This window comes from Mesoplodon bidens, assembly GCF_964165515.1.
Source record: "Mesoplodon bidens genome assembly, chromosome: 5".
NCBI lineage: Eukaryota > Metazoa > Chordata > Mammalia > Artiodactyla > Ziphiidae > Mesoplodon > Mesoplodon bidens.
Genome location: NC_138161.1, coordinates 92,224,736 through 92,248,044, shown reverse-complemented (window position 1 = coordinate 92,248,044; position 23,309 = coordinate 92,224,736). Strand labels below are relative to the sequence as shown.

At 33.4% G+C, this 23,309-nt stretch overlaps 1 protein-coding gene across 10 annotated transcripts in view; it reads right to left on the bottom strand.

Annotated features, from left to right (window-relative positions):
* Positions 1-23,309, bottom strand: part of NAALADL2 (N-acetylated alpha-linked acidic dipeptidase like 2) — a 1,532,395-nt gene that overhangs the window by 179,032 nt on the left and 1,330,054 nt on the right. For all 10 annotated transcript variants that reach the window (XM_081235898.1, XM_081235896.1, XM_081235895.1 and 7 more), the window contains one exon: positions 21,351-21,446. In XM_081235898.1, coding sequence (XP_081092024.1) covers positions 21,351-21,446 — 96 coding nt within the window. The remainder of the gene's footprint in view (positions 1-21,350; positions 21,447-23,309) is intronic.

Here is a 23,309-nt window from a genome sequence, read left to right as displayed (position 1 = left end):
CTTTTTTCCCTCAGAGAGTCTGATGTGATTATTGTACTACTTTCCACTTTGAGAAAGTAACTGTAGACTTTCACGATTGGAAATTTTAGAAGTAATTATGATAACATTGCCATGATTCACAAATTTCATTGTAAAAGAAAAAAGATAATGCTATAAGAAAAAAACATAAGTAAAATGCTGTAATGATGAAGTTGAGCTGGCTATATTATTTTTTTTAATACATATTTTCTAGTTTTACCCATTTAAATTCTAAAAGTAATACTACCCCATGAGCAATGAGCACTTTAGTGACTAGGTAATGCACAGTACTACCATTCTCCACTAAAAAGAACCAGGAATCATTGGAGAAGTGGTTCTTTCCAGATCTTAGGCAAGGAAGGTACAAAGTAAGTCTGGAAATTTTGTGCAAAAAAGCAAGGAAGCTGTCAAAGATTAATGGGGTCATGTCAAAAAATTTTAGGCCAAATCTGGAAAGAGTTTTCCCTGTATCAAAGTTGTGAAAGTCTGAGCTTCTAATACAAATGATTTTAATTGATGGAGATACATTGATTCTAAGAAAACTGATTAATAATATAAAAACGCTTATAAGGGAGGAAACCAACAACATTTATTATTACCATGTGAGGCAGCTATTAAACCAAGTTCATAAATATTTGTTATTAGAGAAAAAGAATTAGGCATTTGACTTGCCTTTCCACAAAAACTGTATTTCAGGATAGCCAAATAGTTTTTGACTTTACAGAATATCAGCTAATAAAGGCAAAATAAATGATAAAATTAGAAAATCACCATTTTACAATTTTTAGTAAAACTAGTGATTTAGGCAGGAAATATCAACTATTATTAAAACTAGTAGGTAAAAGGTTAATGGATATAATTTGTGCTTATCACCACTATTTCTGCTTTTCCTCTGTCAAGACGCATAGTGGTAAAGCCTTTCCCTGTCTCCTTGAAGTTAGACATAGCCAAGTGATTTGCTTTAGCCAATGATAAATGAATAGCAGCAAGATGGGCAGAAATATTTAAAAGCTACAGCATTCCTGACAATTGCACTCTTTCCCGACCTTGGTGATTGTAACGAGTGCAACTGATATGGAGATGTAATTCTGAGTTGTCATACAGTGAAAGTTGCAGGCTTTGAATAAATAAGAATTTTTTTTTTTTTGGTCATTTTAAGCCACTGAGATTTTGGAATTCATTGTTACTGCAGTGTAACCTAGTCTTTGAGGACTATTAAAATGGGGAACTGAACGCTTGAATGTACTGAAGTAACTACCCAGATACGATTTTCTGGTAACAGGGGAAAATATAACTGTATAATAGAGAGATCAGATTATTACCTTCATCATCAGTGATCAAGCTTGGAATTACTGATGATGTGGCAACTAGGTAAAATGTGTCTCTGATGGAATGCACTACAATGTATATATCATCTATGCTGCAATCTATCCAAATGGGCTTAATATTAATGTACAATCAGGCCTTTAACTTCCAGGTTACAGGATACAAGAGGACAGAAGTATGTGCTAAATGACACTACAAATCCAGAAGATAAACTAATAATCTGGACATTTACCAGATCAGTGTTATTAAAAAAAAAGTAAAAGGACAACTCTACATAAAGAGGCTTAATCCACTGCAATGTGTAGTCCCAAATTGAATCCAGGTTTAGACAAGCTAGCTGTAGAATGTATATGGAAGATAATTAGGAATATTTGAATATGAAATAGATATTACATAACATTGGAGGATTGTTAGTAATTCTGGTAGGTTATTTTGAGTACTTAGGAACATGTCCTTGTATATTAAATATTAATTCTGAAGTATTTAGAAATGAAGTCACTTACTTTTATATATATCAACATGTTAAAAATATCTTTAAAATGTGTTAATATAAGTTTGACACTTGGTGACATAAGCATCATTTTAAAGATTCTGAACATAAAAAATATGAAATGAACTTAAGCAAAGTTAAAAAAGGCAAAAAAAAATTAAATAGCTAATTTATATCTGTGTTTATAATTACATGGAAATTAGTTTTAAGCTAGACTTCTAGTTAAAAGTTCTACAAATTTAACAAATATTTGCTACTTTATAGTGGATTCTCTTTCGCCACAATCTTCTTCTATTTTCTTCATTTAATCTTTGTCAGACCATTGAACCAATTACTACTCAGAGGAGTCAGCTTTACTGTCTGATGCTGTTTACTGCCAAATGAAAATCGATAGGATCACCCATCATTGGTTGGTTTTGGAACACTGCTCATACGGTCTTGGGAACTTTCTTCCTTTTACCAATAATACGATGCATCATGAGGTGCTATTTATCAGCTGCCTCCCATCCTTCAGTCTAATTCCCACCAATATTACTCCTGCTCTCTGGTTTCCAGTGACATAGCCTCTCTTCATTTCCAGAATAAGCTGCACTCCCACTTTCCTCCAAGACTTTAGTCATATAGGTTTCTCTGCCTGACTCTTTTTCTTCTCCCTATTTAACTAGGTAATTCTTGCAGACACTTTAGGTCAAAAACTCAAAAATTACTTTTCTAGAAAAAATTTCCTAGGTATCCCAGACTAGGTCAGTACTTCCCATAGCCCTACTTATATTCTAATAGTACTCTATGCTTTCTCTCAGACTCTTAGTATAGTGTATATTTAGACCTATATTTTTATGATCTCTATCTCCCATAGACTCTCAGCAGCATGACAACAATCATTCCTTTTTTGTTTACTGCTGTATCCTTTGCAACTATCCTAGCACTGTTTTGTGTTTTGTATTTAATAAAGATTTCTGTAATGTCTTTTAATAAAGATTTCTGTAATTTTTTTTCTTTTTTTTTAGTTTTGGCATAAAAAGTATCATGATACAGTAAAACATTGAGCAAACACAGTTTCTTATTTCATTCATTGTTATATCTCTGGAAATACAGAGATGCTGAATCTGCATTTTTAAAAGAATGAATGGGATTGGAGCTTTGACTGAAACCTATTTCAGCTACATACTTGTTGCAATCTTGATCTTCATGTCTATGAGTTGCATAAATTCTATGAAATGAATTATTTAAAGGATGACTTTTAGTTCAGCACTAAAAATCTTTAAAACTAAGATATTCAATTATTTACCTTGCTATTGTCATTACTACATTTGATGCTAGTAATATAATAACTTCTGAGAACAATCAACAATATTGGATCAGGCAATTATTTATTTGACAAGTATGTACTGCCTTTAATTCCAGTTGATATCCCAGCAAAGCATTTGTATTTAGAATATAACAAGCTAACTTTTTACATTTATGTGGAAGAACAAAGGGCAAGAATAGTCAAGATATTCTTACAGAAGAATTAAGTAGGGACCATGAAATATAAGACAGAAAGTCTTATTTTAAAGGCATAAGACTAAGATAGTATTGTGTTTGTAACCAGATGGACAAATAGACTGTGGAATATAATTGAGAAAAAAACCTATACAAATATTGAAATTTGATATATAAGAGTTTTATTTTATATCATTAGGGAAGGTTGGAATTCTCAATAAATTAGGCTGAAAATGAAAATTGTGACCCTAACTATTGATAAATCACCACAATTATTATCATCATCATAGTAGATTAAATATTTAAATGTTAAACAAAAAATTCCAAAGATTTATAAGGTAGCATAAGAATATTTTCTCAGAGTAGAGAAGAATTTCTTAAGACCCTAAAAACACTAAACTTAAAGGAAGAGATTGCTAAACTAGATTACACTGAAACACAGAAGTGTTCATCAAAAACAACAAAAAGAGTGGAAATAAGAGTCAAAATCAAGGAGAAAATATTTGCAACACGTAACTGACAACAAACTTATGGCCAAGATATATAAGTATCTCCTATGAATCAATAAAAAGACAAGCAATACAAATTAAAAAAAGAAGAAAAGGCAATGATTGTAACAAACACTTAGAAAACATACTTACAAATATACAGACAACTGAAATTGCCAATACACATATGTAAAGGTGCTCAACTTCTTGGCAATCAGAGAAAGGAATATAATTTAAACCAAAGTTAGGCAACACTTACATATATCAGATTAGCAAAAATAAAGAAAAAAGCAAATTTGGTAGAGGACTCTATTAAAGAGCATGGTCGCACATGACTTCAAGAACTGAGACAACCTGAGTCCACTTAGCTTAGCTATCAGCACTGAAAACTAAGGCCACCTGTATCAACATAACTGTTCCAACAGATTCTTGCTTATGTAGACAAGTCTTTAAGCTAATAAACAACTTTATTGTTTGATTCAAGCAATTTCTATGAACCAATATATGCAGACAAAGAGCTTGCTCTTATATGCAAACACCTCTGCTCTCTGGACAATATGTTGTTCACTTAGACAAACAGCTTATTTATCAAATAATTTTCTCATCACTGTGTCCACCGATCAATCCTAAGCTATTGCTATGATTTTTCCCATTAACAGTTATTTCTTTGAATTAAAACCCTCAGCTTAGAACTCAAACCCAGACACTCAAATCTTCTATAAATATTTTCCCCAGGATACTCCCTCCTACTAAGATTCACTCAAGGTGGTGTCCTCACTTTGTAAAATTAGTGTAATAAACTTTGCTTCATCAGTAGATTATTCTGGTAGTCTTTGGGGGATTTGGAAGTCAACTATTCTAACAAGTTAGCATTATCAAATAAGGGTAAAATATTTATTCCCTAAGTGCCAGTAAGTCCATTACTGGGTGTATATGCTAGAGAAAATCATACAAGGAGACATGTACAAAAATGTTCTTAATAGTTGTTGGGAACAACCCAAATTCCCATCAACAGTAGATCACTACATAAACAAATTTGGTGTATTTATGCAACGGAAAGTTTTACAGTAATGAAAATAAACTACTGTACCACCTATGAATGTGAATGATGAACAGGGAAATCAGCCCCTCTTCATTATCAATCAAAATTTCTGTTACTACTCTAAAACTTAAAACCCAGGTAATACATACCTTTCATGCTCATTCCTCAAAATCAAACACATCTTTGTTCTTCTGATATAATATTGAAACTCTTCTCTTTTTGGATACGTATATGGATTTCCTACCAAAGATGTACATTGCCTGGTTTGTTCTTCTCTTGGTTTCAAAATATTTATTTTAATCCCTTCTCATATGTATATCTGATGTCCCATATTGTTACTGTCTCTGCCTTCAAAACATGTACTTGAATCAGTTTTCAAATGCACATTAGCAGCCATTTGACATTGTTTACTTTTTTTTATTGAAGTATAGTTGATTTAAAATATTATGTTACAGGTGTACAATATAATGATTCAAAAATTTTCAAGGTTTTACTCCAGATATCAGCTTACTTTTGAGTAGAGCTGCTCTCCATTTTGATGATTGGCAAAAAGGTGCCCATAAAGGTTGAGGGTGGTGGCTACCTTAGATATATTTATGTACAAAAGAAGACCTGAAAAACCGGTTTGAGATGCTGATATGCCTGGTGGTCAATCTCCTTTATTTCTATTTGCCTGCAGGTCTTGAGTAACCAGTAAAAGCATTATGTCAAATTCTGTGGTTTTATGCTCACAACAGTAAATCTCATAGAGCAAAGAATCAAATCACAAAAGCATATTCTGTAATTCTGCTTTTAGAAATGTTTTAAAATGGGTAAATCTAAACAATATATTGTTTGAGGATGCATATAGAGGAGATGAAACTGTAAAGAAGTATAATCAAAGGATTCTCAAAAAAAAACCATGCATAATGGTTCGAGTGAACCACTTTCCTAGAAAGATTAAAAAGGGACACCTAGGAAGGGACTGGCATTATTCTACTTCTTAACTAGGATGGCTGGTGGTTATGCGGGGGTTTACTTTTTGATCATCCTGTTAAGATGTACATATGATGAATAGTCTCTTTTGTGCATATATTCTACAATGAAAAAATAAAAATTAAATTTTGTTTCATTTCATTCTAATGACATGTATTGGTAACCAGTAATCTGGCATTTGAAAAAAGAAGTGTATTAATGCTTAACTTGGACTTATTGTGAGAATAATATATATTTTTATATTTTCTCAAGCAACTTAATTTACAATAATTTTTAATCTACAAAATAGCTGTAAGTAGAGAGTTTTAGCTTGGGAGGAGAGTGCTTATGTCAGGTGTGGAATCAGAATGTATATCTGTATACTTTGAGAAATAAAAATGAAACTGGTAAGGAAGTGACCTGTTACCTTTGTCCATCTTTCACATGAAATATCACTAAGTCACTGCTGGTGTGGATGGGAAGACTTGTACAGAGAGAAAGCAATCACATTGTTTTAGTTTATTCCCTCCCTATGCTGCAAGTTGCTTTTTAGTCATTCATTCAACAAATAATTAAACAGACCTGGAGATAAAGCAGGAAACAAAACAAACCTAGTCCCTGTCCCTAGGGAACTACATTCTAATGGAGGGAAGACAAAAAAATTATAATGGTTAAACTAGGGAGGGAAGGAAAAAGAGAAAGGAAGAAAGAATTGTAAGTCAGACAAAGAAAGGGCTTTGAAGAAAAAGCTGGGTAAGAAGATAGGGATGAGGGAGGGTGCTCTTTTATATAGTACTTGGGAAAGGCCTCAGAGACAAAGCAACATTTAAATGGAGATCTGAAGGAAGCATACGAGTGAGACACATCGATATTCAAGAGGAGATTCTTCTAGACAAAGGTAGCCCTGAAGAAGGCACATGCCTGCTATGTTTGAAGAATAGTAAAGAGTCCAGTGGAGCTGGAGCAGAACTAGGAGAGGAAGTCAGAAAAGTCTTGGGTTTAAATTTTTGAACAGTGAGGGTTAAATGCTTTCCCCACACTTTCATATGACTTTTCTGTCAGTGGTATGGAATAAGAAAACAGTTGCCTATTAAAATGTCTTACTGGATTCATCTATGTGTTGGCTCTCTCTCTGTTCCTGCTTAAGCATCTTCTAAAGCAATGTCAAAGCTACTTACACAACCTTTATCATAATACTAATTAAATCATATTGTAATATTTTTCTGGTTGTCTATATTTCCCATCAGATTTTAAATTCTGTGATAACAAAAACCATATATATGTATACACATACACACACACATCTTATTGAACACTGCATTATCATTAGAGCAAAGTATGCATACACACTTATTCAACGCTGAATGCATGAGAGGATGAATCTATTCTTCAAATGAATTATAGGTAAGATATTGAATACTATTATGAATAGAGAAACTGTTTCTATTTGTTGTAGCTATTTATGAAGAAAGCATTGAAAAGTGAAATGATGATGCTCTCTGGAAATTTGAATCAACCATGTGTGGTCTATTCACATCTCATCAAGTTACTCAGTCTCTCTGACACTCAGATTTCTTCCCTGTACAATGAGAATAATATTTATGGTAGAGTGAATGAAGAAGAGAAGAATGAGAAGCCTATCTACTCCATAAGCTTATTATGAGAATAAAATGAGAATACACATATAACGAACAAATAATAGTCTTATTCTCATTTGAAGTTTTAACATGAGAGGGATAAAGCAACACTGAATGGTTGCATTGCTTCACAATTAAGAGTGCTGATAAATTAATATAAGTAGCATTTTCTCTCATCCTTATATCGCTTTTCCACATAATTTGCAGTCTGTCACTTTTTAAATAATAATATATTAATCATTTTCTATTGTGCATCTATGGGAAATCTATATGAAAAATGATTCCTACTAGTTGACTGAAAGAAGAAATGTCACCTAGAGAGGTTCAATAAAGCCCTTATTTATCCAAAAACCTATAACTTTCTTTCCTTGTTTTAAAATGCTTTTATTATTTCCCCAAGTCATCTGACATAAAAATGATATTTTTTTCTATTCTGAAATAACTCTGCTTTCTAAGATTCTCATCAGTCTCTTGTTCATACATTTATTTGGTTCCATGTCCACAGTCATTTACTGTAGTCATTCTGGCATATCCATTTGCCTTCATACCCTCCTCCCACTGGGTTATCACTAGTCTGGATTAGCCAAAATTATTAATCAAAGCAGATATGATGAACCATAATTACTTGGTCTTCCTTAGTCTCATTCTTCCAAAGCAGGAGTTTTTAAACATCCACTGTGAGCCTCAGAAAATGTTCATATTCAAGATCTTAAATGGAGAGGACTTAAAAATACCCAAGAAGTGAATTGTTTTTTTAAAAAAAGATAAATTATGCATGGAGAAAAAAATTCAGTTTATCAACAACAAAAAATAGTCTCCATTCTTTCCGTGTTTAAAAAAATAGATCACTTTTAAGAGTAGTACTCTTGCAAAAACTGATGTGAGCAAAAGCCAGTTTGATGACTTAAGTCAGTTTGAACAGGTGAAGAAGTCTACAGGCCCAAGTGTTTGAGAGAGAAGCTCCATGCAGGGCTTAATTCTCTTACTTAACTGTGACCCCCAACTCCCAATGCATTAGTGTAGACATGATGCTTTATGATATAGCTGATATAGGTGGTAGAGTACCTGCTAATGAATAGATCTTCAGAGAAAAAGAGATTCTAGTTATTTAATCAAACCTTTAACAAGTCACTAATATGACTGATTAGTGAAAGCCACCAGGTTAGATGTTATGGTACATTCAAAAATGGGCCAGAAGGGATAAATTGCACTTTAGAAATTGTAATCTATTAGAGAAAATAAGATACATGCACAAACAACTGTAACTCACTACAAAGCTGCCTATATGATAGAAATTGACATGGTGAATATTTTAACATATTTTCAGTTAGGGGGTTTGTTTTGATGGACTCCTTAGAAAAATAACTGAATGCCACATATATGCCTAGGTTCTCATTCTTGTTAAATTTCTCTAAATAATATACTTTTATTAATCTGTCTAGGTTTCTTGAAAATAGTTACATAATTTATTGTAAAGTAAAATATTTTGAATGTAATTATAAAAGTAGTTATATACAAAACTCATGCACTTGGATCTCTAAGAGTACTTAGAGAATCTCTATCTCTGTAATTCATGTTGCCAATTGAGAGAATACAGCCATCTCGTGGCAACCCGTAAAACTTTAGACACAAGGTCCTGAGGCACAGTGACCACATTTCCAGAAACAACGTGGAGTCAAACAACTTGATTTTAAAATTAACTCATTGAAATCAGGGAAATCTCCCGAAAGCGGCAGTTTGATTGTCCCTAGGAAGGCTCTGAATGATATGAATAAAATAAATGTGAACCATTTCATTAAGAGTATCTAAATCTTTTATCTGCCTCTTTGCTGAGGAAGTAAGCAGTGCAAGAAAAGGTGAAATCACAAATTCCCTCTTTCCTTTTCATTGCTCTGATAATTAGTTACTTGGATCATATAAATGTCTGTATAGCATGTAAATTGGGTGGCACTTAGGAGTTGTGATTAATATTTTGTTAATAAATTTCTTGTATTTAGATCAAATTTCTCATTATTTGAGATAATAATGAAACTTACACTAATTATACAAATGCTTTGTTCATTCATGTATTTTACAAGCTTTTTTTTTTACATTTGTCATGTGTTCTGAAGTTGTCTAATACACTTTACCATCTTCTCGATGTCACTGTTTATTCCAATGTCCCGCATTTCTCTTATACTCTTCCTCCATCCTTTACATACTAAACTTGTTGTTAATACAGTCTAAACAAATGACAATTAATATAATATCTCCATAGGCGCTTAAATATGCATCTCTAATATTTCAATCCCTAAGTCTATAAAATGCATTGTTACTAATATTTCAAGCACTTAATAAAAAATGTATATTTAACTGCTAAATTGAATGTCAGTATCTTTGCTTTGGCCAAAAATGACAAGGAGAAATTTTAAGCTTTACAGAGACTCTTGTAAACTATTGCTGAAACAGGAATTCTACAGTTTTATTCAGTAGGCTGATCACTGCTAGCCATGCCTTATATCAAATAAAAACACCTCAGACTGAGACATGAGAAATCAAATCGGGAAATGAATAAATGCGAACAGCCAAAATGAACAACCCTTAGAGTGTACAGTATCTCAATATCTGTAGGCTTATTTTATTTCATTGGCAATCTGGAGTATTTGCTGAAATCTGGATCAATGTTGAAATGGAGAAATAGTGATAACTGTACATGAATTAATTACCACTTGTTTAGTAAACAAAATCTTTTAAACATGAAGTTCTTGGGTCAGCAATCAAATGAAAAACAGAAATATCCTGCTATACACAGAGGCATACATTCAGATGTTTCTAACATTGACAAGAATATCACCCCTTAAGGGGCAGGAAGGGGCTCTATCTTGAAATGGTTATTAGTGCCTCATATTTTGAATATAAGTTACCATCCAAAAAATTAGTTGCTTTTGGTTACTTCAATTAGTCCATAGGCTTACAGAGGTCCTCACAGTGGGACTTCTTAAATCAGTGATTCCTTGAAGTTTCTAAGGGTCAATCACCTCCTTAAAAGTAGAAGGTCATAACTGATGAGTATTTTAGGATACATATTGGCCAATAGGTTTATCTCATATGTCAAATCCAGTGAATTCATACTGGCTGTCTAAAGTGATATATTAAGAATAACGCTGAGTTTCAGCATAAATATGATGATTACCTTTGGATGTCTACCAAGGAGGCAGAAAAAGAGATCTGTTTCATGAATACAGCAAGTTTTCTTACTCTTTTAAGTCAATTTAATACTTTATAGGATGCAGTGGAACTGGGAGAAAATGCAGTAACAAAACTCATTTTGTGAATACTTCCCATCTATATTTCACTCTTTTTTTTTCCCATCGCCTGTTCCCTTTCAGGTGGTTATAATGACTAGACATACCAGAGTAATAGCAACCTGTAAACAGAAATGCTTCCACTGCTTAGCACTGAGTTTGCCTTTTCCAAAATACTGATTCTTACTCATTTGTAGACAAAAGCATTGTTACAATTGGTAGCAGATTTAGTGGTTGTCTCTGAAAAACTATTGCTACTCTAATTTATACTGTTTTGCTGCAGCCACATATTGTGAATGGGATTGACTCCAGTTCCAAGGGAAAGAATGACTTCTAAATTAATCAAGGTAACTTTAACCCATTTTCCATGGTGATCAGTTTATGTAAACCTGGTGTAATCCAGTCAGCATAGTTGTTACCCTATTCACAAGAAATGATTCAAAATAAGCATAAGATCAATTCAGAATAAGATTTTTTTTTTTTTTTTGGTTGCTGGGGCTTTCTAGCATCATTGCTGTCCTGAGAAAAGAGATCCTCTCCTGCTTTGACAGAATTATGTACAGGTATGATTCCAGAACCTGCTGTCAGCATTTTTGTACCATGGAGGAATTCCACTAGTAAAAAGTCCAGCAGAGAGAGGGGCAGAGCTGAAAGGATAACAGATAAGTAGATCTGTGTTTGAGCTCCTCGTGAAACATGACTTTCCTAGACTTTTCACTTGCATGAGAAAAATAGAATTCCTTTATTTTTATTAAACATTTGCACATAGGTCTTTTCACTAATAGCAAACAAAATTGTTCTGATATGTATCTTTTTCAGTTTTGAAGGAAATGTCTTTAAAATGGATTACGCTTTCTCCTGTTTTCTTAAAAGTCAGTAATGATACAGATCACAATTCTTTTTCTTAATGACTCGGGAACATAATTATGATCGTTCATTATTATTTTATTTTAGAATGCAGAAATATTACTATTTGAACCTTCACTAAGTGATTCAAGGCCACTGTAATTTCAAATGTAATGAAGTCCTAAACCTTGATTTTGTACAATTTAATTGACATATTAATAAATAAAACCTAATTGAGTCAAAGTAAATAGTTTTCCTATCATAATGCTTTTCATACAAAAATTGGTTGATTTCTTCAAATTTAATTCTTGCTCAGTTTCTGAAATTCAATTCAATGTCATAAAAATATTCATATTTTTGGAATACATTCATTCTATCCTAAAATACCAATTATTGTGAACTCTTCAAGAGAGACATTGGGTAGTCAAATGATGACTATACTGGATGCTAAAAATAATGGCAATTTTGAATATTTTCTAGATCACACCAACAGCAGAATTTACAGGTCCAAGGATTATTTTAAAAAATACAGTAGACATTCATTCTTCTCTGGAAAAGAAGGTATACATACATACATACATATATTGATATAATTCAGTGCTTTCCAAGAAATAATACTGAGAGCAACTAGCACTGAAAGACCGTATCATTGATCAGCTAATACCACACTGTGTGTGTGCGCACATGTGCACGCGCACATGCACGCATGAGGGGGATCTTTTATTATTGTCACCCATGGGGTCAGTGGGTACTGTCCCCAGGACATTTAAGTATCATGATCAAAGTTCATTATAACAGACTCCAATAGACTGCTCAGCGTCTTCTGGTTTGTTGTGTTATATTAGATATTTTTTTAGTAAGTGGTTATTGCCTGGGGATTTTAATTGTTTTTATTATACAGAGGCTTTGTTTCAACAGTACTTTTTGGAAGGACATTTGACCTGCCTACCTAGAGCTAATCTGTTATCCATTGACTACTCTGCCCTTTGCCTCTGTACTTCTACAGACCTTTGAGAATGATATTATCTGAGAATGGTATGAAAAGGCAAAGACTCTCTCGTTCAAAGCAAGAAAGAATGCAGAAATCAACATTCAAATTCACTTTCTACTTATGAATAGATCTCTGAAATAAGAAGGACTTGTATTTAGAGCATACAAAATTCAGTTATCATAAAAAAAAAGTTACTTTATGAGGCTACTGCTTCTTGAATTTGATATAAAAACTTCCTGAAGTAGGTTGACTGTCTTTAAAAGACTGTCATATTATTTACAGTTGATCACAGAGCTTCTTATTCTGATTTATATTACTAGTATAACTATATTCTGTAATAAACACATGTCAAAATCAGTTTTTACATATATATATATATATATATATAAGAAAAATATATGCTCAGAAAATAACAGTTTTTCTACTTATTCCTATCTTAATATTCAATAGTAACTTATTTAATATGTTGTAGCAGAATATCTACTTTGATGAATAACTTCTCTTTAAAAAGCAAGTCAAATTTTGACAAGCTTATATTGTGTGATAATTTGCTTTTGAGTAATAAAAACAAAACAAAAAAGAGAAACTGATAGTATAAGGCATGACTTTAGAAGCTATAATATTTGTGCAGTATAATAAAACACCATAAACCAAACCTCTCTAGGCAAGAAGAAATATAATCAGTGTACTCTCCAATTTTAGTAAATGAAGATATTGAGTTTAATTATACATTTATAAAGAAAATGCACACCTGTAATATTTCCCTTTCAAAGCATAAGAGGTTGGTTTTAATATCCTATCATCTCCCTTGAGTGGCTCCAACCAAAATTCTTTATTACAAAGTACAGCCTCTGCATTGAAAATACATATTTGAGATGTTTTCTGGTTTAGCTCATGTCATGAACACATAGAGTGTAGATCTCTATGGAGACATTTTGTATCTAGTAACAATAATTTGATACAGCAGAAAAGATTTCCAAAGTGTTTTTAAAAATAAAAACAAAAGCTTTAAATCCACAGCTTCAGAATAACCTCAAATGTGCACATAAACAGGATTAAAGAATATCATTTTGCTTGCTTTACTAAGTAGACTACAATATTCTCATATTTTATCCAAACAATACATCAACATTAGAGATAGTTGGAAGACAATCAGATTTGTTCATTCAGATTAGATATCATAGCCAGGTTTTCTAAGCATTTAAAGAACTGCACCAGAAATTCTATTAGCTCATGAATACAACATGCCTTTGAAATTCAGGAAAAAGAGTAAAAGATATTTGGTCTCATCCCTTTCCTCTTACTTCATACAAGGCAACTGAGCTACATTTTTAAACTATAGCTGAGAATGACATCTCAAAAGAAGTAAAATCATTCTGTATTTTAGTCTGCCTCTCCATTCTGGAGTTATGAGTAGGTTCTTTTAAGTTTTCAGTTACCATGCTATAAGAATCTTAATATAACAACTGGTACAAACATATTTTAATAGTGACATTTAGAGATAACTGCAGATTCATATTTCATAAGTCATGTTTTAAAAATAATATATTAGCAGAATATGACTCCATTAATTAAAATGATGCTGGTTAATCATTTCTAATGAAGATTGACAACCAAATGCAATTAATATAAACTGAAATGGTTAAAAGTTACAATTATTTAAATGTTTTTCATCATTAAGGACACCACCATTAGCCTTTGTCCGCACCATTGAAAAACTGAGTTAAAACTTGTAGCTATAAGTAAGGGCAAATACAACTACATTGATAGAATATAAACTATGTAAGAATTATTAGCCTTGATTTCTAGGCTATACACAAATGCTGCCTTACTGTGCAATGTAATCTGACCCTGATACTTTCTCCATATATATAATGGAAATAAATATTATATTATGCCTACTGCTTTCTCTTTGTGATATTATAATGTCCAAATAATTTTAGTAAAAGGTCTCTATTTTGACATTACGTAAGAAAAAAAGAAATGTATATCCATTTAAGAATATTTTTAAAACCATATACTAATAAAATATTAATATTGCATATCCTATACTAATTAAACATAAAAGAACCATTTTTTATAACGTGGGAAAAACAATGAAAGGACTAATAAACTGATATTTCTGGATGAAGCTCACAAGCAGAATTAGGTCATTTGCTGGTTTCCATGGTACCACATGTATAAGGTATTTTTTGTTTTACTGGATGTACAATTCATACTCAGAGGTTTTAAAATATAATATAGAGCATTTGGTGTTCCAGAGGAAAAGTACTATTAATTCAATAATATGACAGATAGTACCTTTTCTCTGCCACTCCAAATGCTCTATATTCACGTTTGATTTTAAAGTTCTTTCCTTCTAAACATAGCTGCGTTTATTTATTTATTGAATGTCTATTATTGTAAACTTTTAGCAAGAAAATGATAATAAAATATATTAAATCCCAAAACACATAAAATAAATACAGGACACTACATCATATAAAAGTAGATCAGGGCCTCCCTGGTGGCGCAGTGGTTGAGAGTCCGCCTGCCGATGCAGGGGATACGGGTTCGTGCCCCGGTCTGGGAGGATCCCATATGCCGCGGAGCGGCTGGGCCCGTGAGCCGTGGCTGCTGAGCCTGCGCGTCCGGAGCCTGTGCTCCGCAACGGGAGAGGCCACAACAGTGAGAGGCCCGCATACCGCAAAAAGAAAAAAAAAAAAAAAAAAAAAAAAGTAGATCAGAGAAAGGGGTACCAAGCTGGGTGAAGCTATTTATGGAAAATAGCAGAAAACTGAGGAACAGGCATAAATGAAGAGAAAAATAATTTGAAATTTCCAAATAATTGGTTCAAAAGTTATAGTAAATGAGCAGTTGATTGGGTGAATATACTTTTTGCCAATTAAAAAAAATGTGGTAAAACACACATAACTTAAAATTTACCATCTTAACTACTTTTAAGTGTACAGTTCAGTGATATTAAATACATTCATAATGTATAATCATCACCACTATCCATCTCCATATCTGTTTTCACCTTTTAAAGCTGAAACTCTATACCCATTAAAGAGTCAACTCCCCACTCTCTTCTCCCCCTCACTCCTGGCAACCACCATTCTGATTTCTGTCTCTGTGATTATGACTTATCCTAGGAATCTCATGTAAGTGGAATCATATAGTATTTTTCTTTTGGTGACTGGCTTATTTCACTTAGCACAGTGTCCTCAAGGTTTATCCATATTGTAGCAAATGTCAGAGTTTCCTATCTTTTAGAGGTTGAATCATATTCTGTTGTATGTACACACCACATTTTGCTTATCCATTCATCCATCTATGGACACTTGGGCTGTTTCCACATTTTAGCTATTGTGAATAATGCTACTATCAATATAGGTGTACAAATATCTCTTCAAGATGCCACTTTCAATTATTTGGGGTATATACCAAGGAGTGGAATTGGTGGATCATGTGGTAACCATATTTTTAATTTTTTGAGGAGCTGCCATGTTGTTTTCCACAGCAGCACTACTATTTTATATTCCCACCAACAGTTCATGAGGGTTCCAATTTCTCCAAATCCTCACCAACACTTGTTATTTTCTGCTTTGTTTTGTTTTATCTTTTGATATTAGCCATCCTAATGGGTACAAGGTGGTGTGTGGATATGCTTTGGAACATTTCTCCTTCTTAGAATAGCATCATCCTGTAGATTTAATGGAACACTCTACCCTGAGTTGTTTGTCCTCTCCATTTTCTTTTTGTCCTCATCATGAATACTGTCAGGGTAACATCATCTTTATCATCAGTGATGATGAAAACATTCCATAACGTATGCTATTCAGTGCAGTAGTCACTACCTATATGTGGTTACTATGCATGTGAATTGTAGCTAGTGAGATGGAGAAAATGAAATTCTAATTTCATTTAATTAATTTTTAATTTAATTTAAATCCACATGTGACTAGTGGTTATTATATCAGATAATGCATTTCTAGATCCTACTTCTTCCTGAGCTCTAACCTCATGTAGCCAACTGCTTCCTTGACATATCTGCCTAGATGCATTATAGTAAACAAAATTCCACATATCCATTGTCAAACTCATTATCGCTTTCTTCAGGCCAGCCCCTAATGTAGTTAATTCAATAATATCAACTTTGTCCAAGATAGAATTATTCAAATGATTCTTTACTGTTCATTCTGCTTCATGTTCCATATCCAGTAAATCATATATCCTGTGCATATTCAGTGCTAGAAGTATCTCTTAAATCTATCTTCTCTTTTCTAAACTACACATCATCATTTCTTGCACACTACTACCAACAACCTACTCTTTAAGGAACTCTCAAGGGAAATTCACTGATATTAAGATAAAGTTAAAATTCTTAAATTCCTCACGCATCACCTCTCTGGTGAATTCTTCAAGTCTCATAGAGGTAAAATCTTCATCCTCTTCACTCCCATACGTTGCCCACATTATTATCATCTCTTTTAGTATGTTATATTGAAATGATTTGCTTACCATGGACCCATTCCTGTATGTTAATTGTTTGTTTTTTATTTCAAGTGTTTTGCTTCATCCTTGGCTTACAGTAGGCTACTAGAATGCTTAGATATCTAATAACAATATATGAGCTAAATGCTGATGATTTAGAAATATAATGAGAAAATTCCTAGGTGTAGAAGGAGAAATAAGCCTATTTCAAAACATGAATCCATGGTGATTTTTATTCATTTATTAAAGGATTAAGTAGCTAAGATTTATATTGGTATTTCATTCATGTTTAGTCTTTGGAAGAATTAGTTTGGTCTCTATGATAATTTTTTTTTAAATGCTATTTTTTAAGGTAATTATAGAGGATAAGAAAACATATTCAACATCGATGTAAGGTGCAACCCTTCAGCAGCTTTATACTGTACCACCTGACTGTCCCTGAATCCATGATAAATTACACATTTTGGCATCAATATTGAGACTTATTCATTGTTTTCTTGGTTTCATGCTTCATATCAAAAAGACAAATGTCAAGATAAATTCAAACTTTGTAAAACATTTTTTTTTAAAAAAGAAACTACAGGACAACATTGGAAAACTACTTACTAGGATTCAACTCACAGCTCACATCCCATGTATGAGTGTGGTTTATTTACTTTTAATTTATTTTTAATTCAGAAAAACACTAATGATAAATTATTAACATTTTAATGCTTAGAAATTGTAATTTAATTTGACATAAATTATATTTGTAGTATATAACAAAGGTCTAGAATGCAGTTATTAATTTGGAAAAAAACAACAGATTGTATTATATGAACATTTCTATAAGATGTATATTTTTGTATTTAATTAGATAACATTAAATATATGATTGTGTTATAGTGTTGTGTATCAAGTTTAAACTTTTATTGGGAAAATAAGGAATAGTATCTTCAGTATTTCCATTGTTTCTGATTTCTTAAAAATGTTTTAGTATTGATATAGTAGCAAGAATAACCGTGCTTTATCATTTTATGAAGTGTTCCTCATATTTCATATCATTTTCATAATTTACAGTGACAGAATTTAAACCTATCTATATCTTTCTATTCAAAATCCAGCACTATTTCTATAATATCACACTATTATGTGGATTATAATAAACATGTGATATACTGTGATAATACCACTATTATCCTTACTGAAACAAAATATTCTAAAGACCTCAACCCTTCACAAATTAAATTTTATACTCCATTTATACACATTAACTTATCACTATATTCTCAGCATTTAATTAATTAATTTAGTTATATGCTTTCATATCTAAGTTGGTTTTTTTCCCCTCTCTTTTCTTTAAAGTAAAAGCTAAATGTAGAAAATGCAAATAAGGGACTATTTTGAAGACATTAGCACTAGTATTCTTTAATGTGTCAATAATTATACTCAATTATATACATATTGCATTTCTGCAGAAAATGTACACACCATCTTTTCAATCTCAGAGAATACTAGTGAGGAAATCCATTATGACTGTACCACTTCTTGATGTAGAAAATAAAGTTCTACTAAATAATATAACAAGTTGGGAGTCAAGATAGAACTAAAATCCATATTTCCTAGTTTTGTGCTCTGGTTAACCCCTCTATATTTATACTTTCATTTTGTTGTTGATCAAAGAAAATCTGATTTTAAAACAAAGTGTCTATTAAAAACTTTTTTTTTATGGTTCAACAAGTTCCTATATTGGTGAAATAAGACTGAACTTCTGAAGCACAATTTCTTCCCTTGGCCTGACTCTACAACATGGGTGGTTACCACAGGTAATGTGCTGACTGGGGAAACAGTATCAACATTAGGTAAATATATGCCATCACTAAAAAATGTCATAGAACACCTACTTCTGCACTTTAGATTTTAATTTTTCATACACATAGAATTCTTTCCACCATCCATTTAATGGGTTAAACATCTGTTTACACAAGAAATATATTTGAAAATACATGTAGAAATTGTACCAATATCTGTGCATAAATTTGTGTCTTCTTTCAAATGGCCTCTTATTTTCTGTTTCACACTAAGTACTGATCTCATATTTATGTGTCAGGCCATATTCTATGCTCCCCTACTCCCTTCTGACCCATCTATCCTTGCTTCCCAACATTCTCTCAGGAGTTGTAGGATGGCTGAGAACTCATGTAGCAAGAATCAGTGAGTGTTTATACCTCTAAAATCAAAACCTTAGAATTTTCTCTGCCTAGGAATTTCATGTGCTAGACATTATCATCTCACTATATACCTGATATCAATATGTTCTCAAACTGCCCCTTCTATAAAAATCCATGAATTTCCTGATCCACAGAGAAAAGCAGGAAAATTGGAAAAAGTATTATTCTTTCATTGCCCTAAAAATCCTCTAATGTTTTACTTAAAAATAAGTATGTAAACCTAGGCTCTAAGTATCCATAACATTTGAACAAATATATACATATATATACATACATATAAACACACATACATCCTCATCCAAATGTATATAGATATATATACTCAAATAGATATATATATATAGATATAGATAGATAGATATAGATATAGGTGTCAGATTTGTATCTCTCTCTCTCTCTCTCTCTCTCTCCCTCTTCTTTGCACATCAGGAGTACAGTTAAGATTTTAAATGCTAAGGAGTTACTCTCTCTCCCTCTTTCTTTGCAGATCAGGAGCACAGTTAAGATTTTAAATGCTAAAGAGTTATTATTTGGGGGCCACGTCTATTTTACTATATCCAAATAAGAATGAATAATGATGGATATATTCAAAACTAAATCAAGGAACTAGATTAGACTGGAAAGGAAAGAACTATAAATGTAGTTAAAATTCAGAAATCTTGAGCTTAGGAGAATTTAACATAAAATATGGTCCAAACTCTACTTATTTTAAAAGTTCAGAAAAAAACAAACATACACATCTCTTAAATGCGAGGGTAGACCTCAAATTTTAGTTTTTGTATTCTGAGCTCATTCCATTGCCACTCATTGAATTCAGTTATTTTACCACAATTCCTCTTTCTAAAGCAGAAAAACAGCCTTGTAAAATTTCACTAAGAAGATTTAAGAATGATTCAATCTTTCAACTAAGCATATATAAATATGAATTATTTTAAGTGTACCGAAATGCCAATATTTTGTACAAATTCTATCCCCCAAAGACTGGTTACGACTGGTTAAATCAATTGTTGGTAAATGTAAAAATTCACATAATGTCATATGATCTCAGAACATTAAACTTATTTGCTCCATACCGTAGGATTTAATTTTCTTCATTCTATAAACTCACAGTCAAGTATATATCATAAAAATAGGTATGAGCATCATCGAATAAAAGCAATTATTGTAAATTCAGTCTAACTTTTTCTTTAAGAAAAAGAGCCATATTTTTACTGCAACAATAAAGTACCACAAAAAAAAGTACGTTAAATATTGAAAGAAAACTTTTAAGATACAGAAATTCAATGACTCATTTTGTATTGCCCTTAATCTAAAGTAAAGGGAGTATACTTGAGAATATACCACAAGTCTACTTTCAGATTAAGAATTTTATTAAGAATTTTTTTCAGTGGTATATATACAATGGGACTACTCAGCCATAAAAAAAAGAATAAAATTTTGCCATTAGCATCAACTTGGATGGACTTGGAGGGCATTATGCTAAGTGAGATAAGTCAGACAAATACTGTATGATATCACTTATATGTGGAATCTAAAAAACACAACAAACTAATGAATATAACAAAAAAGAACCAGGCTCACAGATATAGAGAACAAACTGTGGTTACCAGTGGTGAGAGGGCACAGGGAGGAGAAATAAAAGGGCATGGGAATAAGAGTTACACCTATTATGTATAAAATAAGCTACCAGGATATATTGTACAACACAAGGAATATAGCTGATATTTTATAATAACCGTAAATGGAGTATAACCTTTAAAAATTGTGAATCACTATTGTACACCTGTAATGTACAAAATATTGCACAACTGTACTTCAATTAAAAAATAATTGATTTTTTAATACAAATCATCAGTTATCAGTCTGTATGATCTTGATTGAGTTGCTTATCATCTTAACTCCTTAGTAAAATAATAGGAGGTACTACAACTCCTTTCTAGTATATTCTACAAATGAATATATATATATATATATATATATATATATATATATATATATATATATATATATATATATTTCTCTTGATTGGTTATTTTCCTTTCCTCCTTCTACTAACAGAAAGAACAAAACTTTCTCAATCTTTTCATGAATGCATTCCTCTCCTACCTTGGTGATGGTCTCGTGAAGTCTGAAAAAAGGATCCATTTCTTCAATTTTTGTTGCACGTTTAGGGAAAAAGCCTTCAGAGAGAAAACTTGGACCCTGTGGAAAACCAGAAAATAAACATTTTAAACTCTTCATTGATTTTGTTTTTCAAGTGCTTATTGGATTTTCTTTAAAGATTCAAAAGGACTCTAAATTGCTGTAAGGTTTCTGTTGATTGTTGGACTTCATTCTGCTGATATAATTAACCAGTCACAAAATATTTATAAATTAAAATGATTAGACTTCTATAATACCTGACATTATTTGTATTTACCAAAGAATGTTTTCTTACTCAGAAGAGATCATTATTTGCAGTTCACCCTTTTATTTTTCAAATGCAGACTTAGTGTAGAGTAAAATACCTACCTTGACTGCAAAACCCATATCTAAAACCCCTTCTCTATTTTATATATTAAATTTTATGCTTTGGGCCGAGGGGGAAGATGGTGAAAGAGTAAGATGTGGAGATCACCTTCCTCCCCACAGATACACCAGACATACATCTACATGTGGAACAACTCCTACAGAACACCTACTGAACACTGGCAGAATACCTCAGACCTCCCAAAAGGCAAGAAACTCCCCACGTACCTGGGTAGGGCAAAAGGAAAAATAATAAACAGAGACAAAAGGATAGGGATTGGACCTGCACCAGTGGGAGGGAGCCATGAAGGAGGAAAGGTTTCCACACACTAGAAGCCCCTTCGCGGGCGGAGACAGTGGGTGGTGGAGGGGGAAGCTTCGGAGTAGCAGAGGAGAGCGCAGCAACAAGGGTGTGGAGGGCAAAGTGGAGAGATTCCCACACAGAGGATCGGTGCTGACAGGCACTCACCAGCCCAAGAGGCTTGTCTGCTCACCCGCCAGGGCAGGCGGGGCTGGGAACTGAGGCTAGGGCTTTGGTCGGAGCGCAAGGAGGTGACTGGGGTTGGCGGCATGAACACAGCCTGCAGGGGGTTCGTGCACCACAGCTAGCTGGGAGAGAGTCCGGGGAAAAGTGTGGACCTGCCGAAGAGGGAAGAGACTTTTTCTTCCCTCTTTGTTTCCTGGTGCGTGAGGAGAGGGGATTAAGAGCACTGCTTAAAGGAGCTCCAGAGATGGGCGTGAGCTGCGGCTAACAGCGCGGACCCCAGAGACGGGCATAAGACACTAAGGCTGCTGCTGCAGCCACCAAGAAGCCTGTGTGCAAGCACAAGTCACTCTCCATACCTCCCTTATGGGGAGCCTGTGCAGCCCGCCACTGCCAGGGTCCCGGGTTCCATGGACAACTTCCCTGGGAGAACGCACGGCGCACCTCAGGCTGGTGCAACGTCACGCCGGCCTCTGCCGCTGCAGTCTCGGCCCGCACTCCGTACCCCTCCCCCCCCGACCTGACTGAGCCAGAGTCCCCGAAGCAGCTGCTTCTTTAACCCCGTCCTGTCTGAGCGAATAACAGACGCCCTCCAGCGACCTACACACAGAGGCGGGGCCAAATCCAAAGCTGAGCCCCGGGAGCTGTGAGAACAAAGAAGAGAAAAGGGAAATCTCTCCCAGCAGCCTCAGAAGCAGCGGATTAAAGCTCCACAATCAACTTGATGTACCCTGCATCTGTGGAATACATGACTAGATGACGAATAATCCCAAATTGAGGAGGTGGACTTTGAGAGCAAGATGTATCATTTTTTCCCCTTTTCCTCTTTTTGTGAGTGTATATGTGTATGCTTCTGTGTGAGATTTTGTCTGTATAGCTTTGCTTCCACCATTTGTGCTAGGGTTCTATCCGTCCGTTTTTTTTCTTTTTTAATAATTCTTTTATATTTTAATAACTTTATTTTATCTTACTTTATTTTACTTTATCTTGTTCCTTCCTTTCTTTCCTCCCTTCCTTCCCTCCTTTAGACAATGAATCACACCAAATTGAGGAGGTGGACTTTGAGAGCAAGA